The 13320-nt window shown below is 36.9% G+C and overlaps 1 protein-coding gene across 4 annotated transcripts in view; it reads left to right on the forward strand.

Moving 5' to 3' along the window:
• Positions 1–1548: 1548 nt before the first annotated feature.
• LOC129576299 (uncharacterized) overlaps positions 1549–13320 on the forward strand; it is a 14577-nt gene continuing 2805 nt past the window's right edge. Inside the window, exons 1-6 of one of the 4 annotated variants that reach the window (XM_055461148.1) lie at positions 1549–1688; positions 7791–8084; positions 8723–8926; positions 9389–9622; positions 10188–10243; positions 10403–10448. In XM_055461148.1, coding sequence (XP_055317123.1) covers positions 7829–8084; positions 8723–8926; positions 9389–9622; positions 10188–10243; positions 10403–10448 — 796 coding nt within the window. In that variant the 5' untranslated portion in view covers positions 1549–1688; positions 7791–7828. The remainder of the gene's footprint in view (positions 1689–7790; positions 8085–8722; positions 8927–9388; positions 9623–10187; positions 10244–10402; positions 10449–13320) is intronic. The other 3 variants (XM_055461150.1, XM_055461149.1, XM_055461151.1) reach the window with 3 other exon arrangements.

Genomic DNA, 13320 nt, shown 5'->3' on the forward strand with positions numbered 1-13320 from the left:
TGTTTTTTTTGTTTCTGGGTGCATGAACCAAAACAATGAAGCAGAACATTTTCTGCACTCAAACCTATTTTACCAAATAAACATGGGTTTTTATGAGTGCCGCACATCAACAACACGTTATATTTAGGTATCGCTTTTTTTGTTTATGTTTTTCATATTTACTACTGGTTTTGTCGATGAATTTGACCTACTGGTCCAGTTGTGCGCATAAATCGCATTACGTCGAACGGCAACGGGAGTAGTTGGCTGCAGGCAATGGTTTTATGGAGAAAAATGACCAGCGTCCAATAACCGGGTTTTGTACTCACTAAACGATGTTTAGTAAACGTTTCCAAAAACCCGGAAAATATACACCAAATACCAAGAAACCAAAAACCTTTTGAACCGCAAGAACCTCATCTCGTTGTATTTACAACGTTGATTTGGTAATTGGTTAGTTTCTTAAAGCAAAAAGGTTGTAGATTAATTCTATAAATACATGTAAATTTATGATTTTTGATCAAGCTTTTTTTGGTTTTTCATTATCGTTGTTGTTATGGTTAATAAATGCATAAATTAAGTAGCGGCAATATGAATATTAATCAGCAAATATTCGATAACGAGACAAAGGAGATGACGCATCGAAATCGATACGTATTTGGTTTGTGCGTGTATGTGTGTTTCAGCTTGCATTCAATCGGAAAATCTTTCGCTTCACCGGTACATCGCAATTTTCGATGATATCAAGAAAGTAAATGATCTCACATATTCTTCTTTTTTTTTTTGTTGAAAACTGTCAAGATTTCAGAAATCGGTATCATTCTGAGATGCATCGAAAAATTACCATAATTCAACTGGAAAATAATTTGACGATGCAGCACCAAAGCGGCGCACGAGATCACAAAATAAGAAGAGAAAAAAAAGTCAAAACAAAAAAAAAAATTAAGTAGGAGAGTAGATTGAGAAAAGTTGAGCGTTTATCTTGTGAACGATGCACAATAAGCTCAAATCGCGCATAGATTACAATTATCGTTGATTTGATTAAAATCTTGTGAATAAAGTGGCGTGCGCCGTCATGTCTCATGTTGTGTGCGTCTTGAATGTAAAAAAAAATTGTTCGATTGTTGTGTTTTTCGTTTCTTTCTTTCAGTATTTTTATTTCTCTTGCGCGTTTCAAAGTGCTTTTCTTCGAAGCAACACACAACCGCCACATACGTCGCCATACATGTAATGTATATACGAGAGTGTTGTTGATCATCATCGTCGTCGTCGCCTCTCTCTCTCTCTCTCTCTCTCTCTCTCTCTCTCTCTCTCTCTCTCTGTCTCTGGTGTGCAAGTTGCCGCGCGAGTTCCCAGAACACAGACAAAAGAGCCAAACGAGCCAAAGCCACTGTGAAAACTAGGCAGCAAGAAAGAAATGGAAAAGAAATTTTGCGTTTCGGAGAGAGAGAAGAGAAAAGAAAAAAGAGCTGAACACACTGACTCTGGACTGATTGACTGGCTGGCTGGCTGGCTGCTTTGTGATGTAACTCTATAAAAGCAAGGTGACTGCCGTTGCTGCATGTATTTTTCGTTAGAGTGTTGTACAGTGAAGATCTCCGACCATCAATTCTGGTTTTTATTTTTTTTTAGATTTTCGGATTCACGCGAAAACACACAAGAACGCAAGAACCCATTACGGAATTAATATTAACCAAACCAAATAGTTTGTACGTGTTTATTTTTGCTCTGTTCTTTACTACCACACCAATTCTATCTACTTACTTTTTTTTTATTAGCTAGTTTTTAATATTGTTCATTGTATCTGCTTAGTTTTGCACCTCATTTTGCTGTTATTATTGAGAGATTGTCTAAATTTAAAGCAAAAAAAAAAAGAAATGGTTTGATTCTAACGCTTTTTTTATTCAATGTTTGAATTGCCCCAATTGGATTGTGTGCTTTGTCGTTCGTTTGAAATTTGCCTGTGGCACGATTTCAGCAGCATAAATGGTTTGAATCAAATTGAAACGGAATTTTTTACGTTCTTTTTCTTTCAATTCGTTGCTCGTTTTGTTTATCGACCTTTTCATTTCGGATGATTTCGCGATGCGAGTGACAGCATTGATAGTGTGTGTTTTTTTTTTTTGGTTTTGTTTCGGTTATTTATTTTGTGCACGAATCGTCTTTGGATTTCGATTCTGGTGAATCGATGAAGACCACAACTATAGCCCATACACAACAATAAACATAATATAGTCAACATATAGAAAGTTTTGAAAACAAAAAAATAGTGTCAATCGAACGGGATTTTATTTCGTTAGAAAAAAGAAAAGTCAAAGAACTTACGTTTCTCAGTAAATTTGGCGGGTGCAATTCGCCGATAGAGAGAGAAAGAGAGAGATAGAGAAAGAAAGGGGAAAAGAATGTTTCTGTTTTTTTTTTCTGGTGCATTAATCAAATATCCGCCACAAACACAGCACGATCTAAATGGACATAGTTAATCGAAGAGCATTTTGTTAAGAGCGCTTAAATTGGCCAGAGAGATAGATGGGTTGGCAATTAAAAGCACCGAGACTAAAGTACTTTTATGCTGTTGTGAACAAACATTATATGTGGATTAGAGAAATGAGCGCATGCCCGTGTACATAAGCGACGAACGGCTCGGCTCGGCTCGGTGGATGACGAGAGCGCAAAAAGAAACGAGAGAAATAAAATCGCAGCTAATGGCTGTTAAATGCAATATCGAGTAAATTACACACAGAAATCCGTATAAATGAAACAACAAGAACCTGAACACGAAATAAGAAGATGGAGAATAAAAAATAAAGCGAGATACACACAGAAAACAAAACAAAACAAGTAAACTACAGAAAGAAAGTAAGACAATTACTGAACTTGAACGTTCGCTCGATATATGAATGAATGTAACAGATTGAAAAAAGCATCGTTTATGTTTATTTCTCTCATTTTTGCTCTCCTCGAATAGTCGATTCGTTGCCGGAAATGAATCGCCTTTTCTGTTACGTTTTTTTTTTTAAATGTGAGAGCCTAAGTGGCGAATACGAGCCCATTGCGCGATATCTAAATAAGCATATGTGTATGTGTAATGTGTTGGTCGAGTTTCTGCTTTGATGCAGTTTTTCATAATGAGCTGCCGTCGTCGATCGCGGCGTAACGAAATGCAACAGTTTTGTATTTTGGGCTTTGACCCCATTTTCGAGTTTCACATGAACTTGTACTTGGAGACCACCTTCAACCGGTATGCTGGCGCGTAGCTGTGTTGCTGGCGGTGATGTGGTTTTGCTTTGCAGCTTTTTTCTACGTTTGACTCCATTGCATATATTAATTCGAACGGTTGTTGTGATCTTTCTTCTTCTTCTTCTTCAAATTTTCGGCTGAGCACGATCCATTTTTTATTGGTATTTTGACACACAAAAAAAAGTGAAAATGGTGAAATGTGCGCCCCTTATTGAACAAAGTGCATGGCTCTTTCTCATTTGACAATGTCGATCATGAATTCCGTCGTTCTTGACATTGATACCATTGATGACCGGTCGCAAGCGGTTTTGCTGCGCTTCGTGAGAGCGTCTCACATGAGACTCACAATGTGAAACATACCAAATCAGCATCTAGTTTCTATTATCATCAATAAACATTGTTATTGCGCGCCAGTGTTGGCCATATAACGGCATATAGAACTTGATTTGTCAACTCGATTCGGTTCGGTTCGGTTTGGCTTTCCGTTTGTTCTTCGTCGTCGTCATCATCGTCGTGTGCAAATAGATATCATTCACTCATTTAGCTGTGAGTCGTTTCTTCGCACAATACAATATCAGTGTCACATTAGACCGGTATTGTATGTGCAACATCAATGAAGATGGCAAACGGGCAAACTGATACTCTCACAGACACACATAAGCATTCAGTTCTTGCACTGAAGTACTGAACGAAATACACACAAAAAAGAGACGAGTGAGAAGAAAACATGGAAAAAAATACACCGTTTAACGAATAACAGCTACAACAATGATAAACACTGTGCGACGATTATGATGGCATATCCAATCCCGATTCTTTTTGTACCATTTCGATATATCGAGTGTGTAGTTCGTCGTGTTTTGTTGTTTTTTATATGTTTTTTTGCCTTCTCACATGCTCACGCTCACATGCCACATTTCATATGAGCTTAAGTTGATTGGCTTGTCTGAGATTCGGAATATGTGTGTGTGTGTGTGTGTGCGCACGTTTTTTCCCATTCATTCTCCTTCTCGTTAGTTAGTCAAGTGTGTATGTGTTCGCCTTATTTTGACCCAATTCTTAAATTCATTTATGTGTTTACCAGAAGATAGATAATGGCACTTGATGGCAACTTTGTTTAGTATCCAATGTTCTCGTGCACATAAAAATTCCCATATTAATTATACACACAAGCATGGCACACACTCATGCCATTGCCATTGAGACAACGACAACGACAACGACGACACAACTTTAAATGAATAACAGTAATATTGTGATTTTGGCTTATTGAAATGAATTTTAAAACGACGAGAAATTAGAAAGATCGACAGAGACACTTACGGAGAAAAAGAAAAGAGAAAAAGAGCGAGAGAGAGAGGAAAATAAAAAGAAATTGTGGAAACAGGTACCAGGTCGCGCAGTGCGGCGTAAACTAACAACTTTTAACAAGATGCACACTCTAGCTTTTATCATGGGGCTAGCAGTAGAGTCTGCTTGTTTGCTAACTTCTTCGTTTTGTTCGTTGAGAAATTCAATGGGTCGTTTTGTAGCATATACACTTTTGAACTATTGGGTCATAAAAGTGATAAATGACGTACGTGAGATAGCCATAATAACCGTAGTTTAACTCTTTTTTTGCATATTTCATTTATGTACCGAGCTACGGTTGAACACGTACACTTACCATGTCTCCATATGTATATCATAAGGGCACTTGAATAATAATCGCTCTTCGACACCATTTTCCAAACGTGTGTGTGTGTGTGTGTGTGTGCTGGTTTTGCAACAAAAATGCGGTTCGAACGAGAGAACAAGCCATCGTCATCGTCGATGCCATCGTTTTTGTCGTCGTTGCCATTAAATAATCGAACGAATGCCGAAAAAAAGAACAAACAATACAAAACCACTAAAAATTTGTTTGGAAAATCGTTATCGTCGTGACGGTGCTTAGCACAAAATTTCCGATTTTGGTGCCAATATCTCTCCTGTTTTGTTATCATGCCAGTGTTGATTCGACGATGTGCACGACATCGACGTAAGCACACATACAGTGTGACACAGAGGCAGAAATAAGAATAATCCGAATGAAAGTTTTTCGCCATCAAAACCGGCAACCAGTTGCTCAATGGAATTCAATGTAAAATTCCGTCGTGTCTACTTCGGTCGGCCAATTCACGCAACGGTATCACAAGCCAGAGTGATAATGGAAAGTGGACAAGATAAATACGTTATCAGCACGAGCAGAAGAGTATAGTGGTATTTCGGTGTCGATTACTTTCGAATCGATTGAATCGATGACGACGAATGGCTCGATGGTGGTGCTTCAAGTTGATTGGTTTTCGGCGCTGATATCGTCTGACCAACACAAATCTTTTGATTCGATCTCATCGGCTTGTTCTCGCTGCCATTATACACATAATAATTGTGAACAAGGGACTCACAAATCATCGTTTGCATCGATGAGACGTGCCGTGCAACTGTAATACTTTATTACTGTACACGTTGTTCGCTGCGTGGCTGAATATGCAAAATGCGTACAATAAAATTGCGCACATGATCGCTTAATTACCAGACACAAATCAAGTTATACATATCAAATGGGACGAACGGAGAAATGCGCTCGCGCTCATGCTCACGCATATTCACCATCGAACAAAAGAGACTCAAAAAATACTTCTTCGGCATATCGAGTGTGCGTTCGATGACCAACGTTTATCTCGTTGTCGACAGACAAGTTGAAGAAGATGCAATTGGCCATTGTTGAGTGAGCAATTTAGACGATGAGAGAAGCTCTCTGTGCCTTTGCTGCTGTTGCTGCTCAATCTCTCTCTCTCTCTCTCTCTCTCTCTCTCTCTCTCTCTCTCTCTCTGTGTGTGTGTGTGTGTGTGTGTTGTGACCATGTGAAAATGAACCGTTATCCATGGTATATTCAAGATGCATAATTGGCTTTCAATATGGACTTGCCTTATTGCATTTCTTTATCGTCGTTGCGCTCCGCTTTTCATTTTGCATTTGTATCGATTTTTTTCCTATTCATTCACTTCTTCTTTTTCCTCTGGTTGATTTCGTTTTTGGCCTGAACGATTCGTTCAAAGCGCGTACACACGCACACGCACACCGCGAAAAGAGAACCAAGTGTGGTCGATGTTGCGCTGTTGGCCATATTTCTGCAAAACGAATGCGTTTAAACCACATTAAAGTAGGTGATTCGACTTATTATTTAAATTTTTTCCACGGTCTCGCATTCTTAATCGTACACACATGCAGACGCGAACGAAACAAGAAGAAGAAGAAGAAGAAGGAAAAAACCGGGCAACAAACAAGCCGTACATATTTAAGTAGATACGAATCATGATTAGCACTGTACACCATCCGATAATTTGAATCTATTAAAAGAAGAAAAAAAAAAACTTCTCGGCATCGTGCGCCACACAACGATTGCCGCTGCTGCCGCCGTAAATGTAGCTGATAATAACTGCGTCCTAAATAAACTCAACCGATTAATTAATGGTCCGTGTTGTTGCAGCAGAAATCGAGCTAACTAAAATATAAAAAACCTATTCAAATGCGGTTCAAATGAATGCCTTCCAAAAATGTCGACAACGAACAACAACAGAAACAAAATTAAAACAATACGCATGTCGACTTCAAATCAAACGCACAAAAAAAAAAAACAAGTAACATAATTGCTCGCTTCTGCCGACACCGAAAAAGTAGAACGGTCCAAATACAAAACACGGTGTGTGTACCGTTGACCACCATCTCCGTTTCCGTTTCAATTCAGATAATAAGTGAAATTCATGGAAGTTAAAATCGATTTAATTACATAAAACCAACGGTGAAATACAATATATTGTGACGAATGCTCGTTCGTTCACTCCCTGCAACCAGCCAAAAATCAAAAAAAAAAAAAACAACAACGAATTTACCGAATTGAATTCTTAATTGAATTTCTTTTTGTTTCTTCGACAACATCGAAAGACAACATGATAAATGCGAAAATGAAATGAGGTTATCGATGTCCCGGTTCTTCAAATTAATATGCGCCACTCAAATTTTTTTCGTTAAACGCCCCGAAATCACGCAGCGCACGACAAACTGTTCACAACTGTGCGTGATATAAATTTAAACGAAATGAAATTTAAAAAAAAATCAGCGAAAAAAAGCGATTAAGCGTTACGATATGTTGTTTATATGTTGCTGTTTTGATGTCATGGCGACTTTCCTTTGAAATGAGCCACATTTCAAATCTCTCTCCGTGCGCATGTGTGTTTATGGACGAGTGTGTGTGTGTGTGTGTCTGTTTGCTTTGGGAAAATGATCGCTTCCGCAGATAATTTGGCTTCTGATAAGACGGAGATATATTTAATATGCGACCGTTAAGGAAGTTTAAATTTATCATTCAACTTAATCGTCTAATTGGAAAATTTTCTCTCTCACAGCGCAAATTGCTGTTGTGCGTGATTTCACTGCATTTTTTTCAGTCTCGTATATTTTCGCAAATAATTCCGTTGTTAATCAATTTTAATCAATCGAAAACGATTGCTTTTTTAATGACAAGACTCAATTGTGAATATTTTTGTTGATTTTAGGACTCCAAAAAAAAAAAAACCAAATATTTAGTAAAAAAATGAAGCTGACCTTCCTATTGCTGTTTATGACCATAACCGTGATTGCTGTTCAACTAACGACTGCATCGCCTGTGCAAGTGGTACAAGCATTTAACGATGGCTCCAAATCCAATGAAGTAGCTCGACAACAAACAGTCAGCGCGGCCGCTGCTCCTGTCGCCCCCGTTGAAGACGACGACGATGATGATGACGACGATGACGATGATGACGATTTGGACATTCTAGACGATGATGACGATGATGATGATGAAGAAGGTACGTGACTTTGTGCTTGAACAAAGTTATTCTATTGCAAAAGCTTATTTGTTGCCATTTTTTCACACAAATCATGAAGAAGAATCATTTCGAACAGTCAAACGATGACTGAGAAATTTTATCGTATCTCCTACAAACTTATAATTGGCCCCATTCAAGTGCTTGAACACAATATAACATAAAATGTCCATTAAACAAACGAGTTTAAAACTATCTCAAAATTTTCCATAGAAAGCATTAGGTCAATCCAAGATCGAAGAAGAGATTTTGGGTAAAAAGACATTTTTTCTCATAGAAAAAGATAAAAATTATATAATAAAATCTAAAAAAATAGATTGAATTTATATTTCTCTTCATACTAAATTTAATGTTTTTTTTTTTTCTTCATTTCCAAATGTTTTCATTCAAATTTGGAATTCTAGTTTAAGAGAAAACTTTCGCTTGGTTTCTTTTTTTGATGAATCTATATCTAAAAAATATGAATTAAAGTGAATGAAATTCACGGAAAAACTTCAATTTCCTTGAAATGGAATTCCATTATCAATGTAGTTCATTAGTAAGAAATGGTCACCTGTTCTTTTTAAAAACGAGATTAGGTCAGAGATTGTTTAAGCAAATGTTTATTTGACTTAATTTAGGAGACGATGATGACGACGATGACGATGACTACCTCGAACGATTCTTCGATGACATTCTTGGCGAAGACGATGACGACGATGAAGATGATGATATAAGCCCATCGACTGGTTTGGTACAACAGCCAGCTGCTAGCGTACAACAACCAGTACAAGTGGCCACAAATGTGGTCGAAGAATCAGCAGCCGGAGGTGAATATTACCCAGGTAACTGGTCATAGCCCCATAAAATCAATCGTACCAACTGAATTTCTGCATCTAAATCCGTGGCACACGTATGACATTTTTTGAATCATTTTGCATTTGAAACGAATTTGAAAGTCGTGAAAATAGCAAAGAATTGCTATGATGTCGAGATCAAAATGCCATGCGATGCGACGCGATGCGATGTGGATGAATGTGACTGTTTCAGATGGCCTTTTGATATCGATTTAAGATCAAACAAATCCTCCAGTGTTGGACATTTCCACAAAAATACCACCAAATCAAAAATCATTCACATTGTACAGTTTTTGCACCCCACCATCGAATTAAATTTTTGTCATTTCCCAAAACCAAAAACAAAAAAAAAAAAAACCTAAGAAACCGACAAAGCAATAATATGAATTCTATCGGGTGAACGAAACAAAACAAACAAAACCAATGTATTTTCTTTTGGGGTGTGTGTAGTGGAGGACAATTATAACGAAGAAGAAAACACTGTCGGTGTTGAGGTAGAAAATATTCAAAATGGTGTCGATTTAACAGCCGATTCAGCGTTGAAAGATCAAGCAAATGAAGTGCAAGCGGTAGCCGCTGCTGCTCAACCAGCCGTGCAACAAGTCGCTAGCGCTGCATCATCCGATGACGATGACGACGACGATGATGATGATGACGAAGATGATGTAACCGACTTTGAAGAAGGTAAGACCACTTGCAAATAGACAGTGTGTATGTGAGCCTTTGCTTCATTATTATCAGCGCATGGCCATTTGCTCTGGGCCAGTGCGACACACTTTCTATTGGCTAGCGAATGGTGTGGCTTGAAAGCTGTGAATTTGCAGCGAGAGAAAAAGAATTCGAAAAATTCAAAAAAAAAGAAAAGAATCGTGGTCCAATGCGGTTCGCTATTTTGAACATGTTCACATTTTTCATTCACATTGTCGGCCAAATAACAATTTAGTTACGACTTATTCAACCACATGAAACACACAACAACTGACTCTTCATTCGCACTTATCGGCTGTTTTTTCGTGCCTCAGTTGATCTCTAAATTAAGTAAAAACATATTTACTTTAAATTGAAATTCGAAGCTTTTCATCAAAACGGCGTATAAGTGTTAAGGCGAGTTGTTGACATGCAATACTTCCGAAAATTGGCATCGATCATTTTCTGAATTTCACATAGGATTTTTGCGAGATTCGAATAACACTTCTCACGCCCTGGCTAAAATAATTTAATTGAATGAAACATCCCTGAATTTTTTTAGCCCTGGAAGATGATGACGATGACGATGACGACGATGATGATGACGACGAAGAAGAGGTAAGTGTCATCCCCCCATCACATCATCCATCGACTCACCCACAAGCAATTGAAAGTGAATTGAGTTAACCGTTTTCTGATTTTCTTTGGGCGTGATCGCGCCTCATTCTATTCAACATTATTCGCGGCATCGGTTGGAAACATCGGAAAATTGTGTAGGATATCCTTGGCGAAGATGCTCTTGAAGCCCGTGGACGGAAAGCACGTGAGTCAAAAAAAATACATAAATAAGTAATTCAGAGACACACACACACACACACACAAAATCGATCGATACGAGCAGCGAGCGATCAGTGATATCCGTTCACTCGCGCAAATAGAAAAAAGTGCAGACGAAACATGTTTTAATTTAAGACCGAGACCACCACCCCAAAATCAGAAAAAAATATCAAACACACAAACAAGAAAGCATTGAACAACCACAACAACAACAATAAAAAAAATGGATAGAATCTGATCAAATGACGAAATGAAAACTGGAACAGAAAACCGAAGAAAAAAAAAAACAAAAACAGAGAGGAGAATTTGAAAATATTAATTTTCTTTGCACATTATGTACAGTTAGAATGCCAAACGAATTTAAATGTCGAAGTTTTCACTCTAAATGTAAAATGTTCAGAAACAAAATGAGAAAAAAAAACAAACGAAGAGTTTGAGCCAACGTTGATGATTCAATTGTGGTATTGGGCCGCGTTACAAAGATCGAAACTCAGCTTTTGCCCTCGAACAAAAAAATGCAGAGCAAATTATGAATAAATAAATTGTTTTCGGATATGGCTGAGCATGCGTACAATGCCAATCACAAATGAGTCGTCAACTGTGTGCGCATGCGCTTGTATGTATGTCGATTATTGCATTAAGTTTAAATGGATTATTGTAATTATTTATTGCTATTTATATTATGTGTAATTATGATTGGTTTTTTTTTTCTCGCTCTCTTTCGAAAACAACAACATCAACATACAAAAAAATGCCTATCTCATCCACACTCTGTTTCATCTCCTTTTCGGCGCACTTTTTGCTTTCGCTTTTTGGCTTTTATTTCGTTTTGTCTATGGCCATTCTTGGCATATCTATATAATAAATAAACATTTCTATCTCTCTATTCTCCGATGAGACAAAGTCAAGTTGTGAGACACATTCACACTCTCAACTGAATTCTTTTTTTTTTCTATTATTATTTTAAATCGAGCATTTAGTCCAATTAAGGAATAACGTACTCTTTTTTTCTCTGTCTTTCTGCTGAAACAAAAACTAAAACAATGGCTCTACATTTCATGTAGTGCTAAAAAAAACAAACAGTAAAGCTTAACTCTCTCTATAATCTTCAATCACACACACACACACAAAATCTATTCTTCATTTTTCTGCTTCTTCATTTGTTTCGTTTAGAATATTTGTATCACACGGCGCTAATGTATTTTAAACAAATTTAAATTATTTATTTATTTATTTTTACTTTATTTATTTTTATTTATAAAACAAACGAATCAGAACAAACAAAAATTACACACGAAAAATCCTTTTCTTTGTAAATGTTTAGCATTTAGAATCAAAAAGTCAATGTCTCATGTCGCTTTTTAAACAAAACAAAAAACTGTGTACGATTATATATTTGTTTTTCTTTTTAATTCTTTATTAGCTTTTATGTTTTAAAAAAAATCAGGGCTGACATCATTGAAATCCTTTGAAATTGTGAATTCTGCGCAATCAATCAGATGCGCATCGGTCGAAGGAGCATTTCTTTGTATTTTCTTCGAAATACTTTGAATGGACTAGTTTTCAATATGAAACGTTGAATATTTCAAAGGATTGCGATGTGTTATGCCCCGTCTCAACATAGAAACACAATACAAACAACACATTTACACTTACACTTAAACTTACACACACACAACACACAATACACAATTATTTAAAGAAGAAAAAAGTATGATCCACACAAAAGACTTACACACTTACACGTACGCAAAAGAGAGATCGATTGAACTGAGAACAAAGGACAATTAAACGCCCTTACTGAAAAACCACACCTCAAACAAACACAGACACTACACAAAACACCTATACCACAGAAAAACAAAAAAATAGAAAAAAAATTGATACAAATCAGATACATTGAACAACAACAATTAGCCAATTGATCATAAAATAAAATGAAACCTCAAATGACCGTAAACAAAAAAAACAAACAACAAAACTCTGGCAATTTTCTTTGTAGTTTAGCTGCTTCTGAGATCTACGTAGTAAACGTTGTTTTTTTTATTTCTCTTCCACTAATCGTAATTTTGCTTATTCGTTTTCTCTTTTCCTCTTTCGCGCTCTCTCTCTCTCTTTCTCTCTATTTATCTAGGTGCTTCTTGTTAATTTGCAAATTTAGCAAACATTGATCCGTATCTGAGATTTCAGGTGCCTTTGCATGTCAACTGCGCACTTAATCGATCGATGATTTGTTTTGATCATTGATCATGAAATGTGTAGCTGATGTTTGCCTGTCTGTATTCAATTTCTATGCGATTGCTTTGCGCTTAATTTCCACTTAGTCAATAAAAAGTGTAATATTTATCTGGTGCATATGTCTGAACCCATCAACATAGCTTACTGTGATTGGGAATGGGGGGATTCACCTCTGGAATGATGACATTTTTTATACGGGACTTTTCAATTATCGTACGTGGACATAATGACGTGACGCCCAAATTTACGATCACTCTCACTCTCTCTCTCTCTCTCTCTCTCTCTCTCTCTCTCTCTCTGCGTTTAAAAAGCTCTCTTTCAATCATGATTTTCATTGAATTTTGGCTTTAATCCATCAAATTCTATTTTTGGTTACTTTCATTTGCACCCATTTTGCTTTCAAACATAATATAAATCGTATACACGCATTTCGGTCTGATTCCCAGCTCAATTATCACACATACGCACACAATCTAGTTAAAGTAATTTGAGATTTCATTTTCCATTTTTCCCATTTAAATTGTAATACTTTTTGGCACAATCATGCGAAACTGTGCGGTATTAATGCCGAAAAGAGAGAGAGAGAGAGAGAGAGAGAGAGAGAGAGAGAGAGAGAGAGA

The sequence above is a fragment of the Sitodiplosis mosellana genome, unplaced genomic scaffold (genome assembly GCF_009176505.1).
Source record: "Sitodiplosis mosellana isolate CC-2019 unplaced genomic scaffold, AAFC_SMos_1.0 Smas_scaffold_6181, whole genome shotgun sequence".
NCBI lineage: Eukaryota > Metazoa > Arthropoda > Insecta > Diptera > Cecidomyiidae > Sitodiplosis > Sitodiplosis mosellana.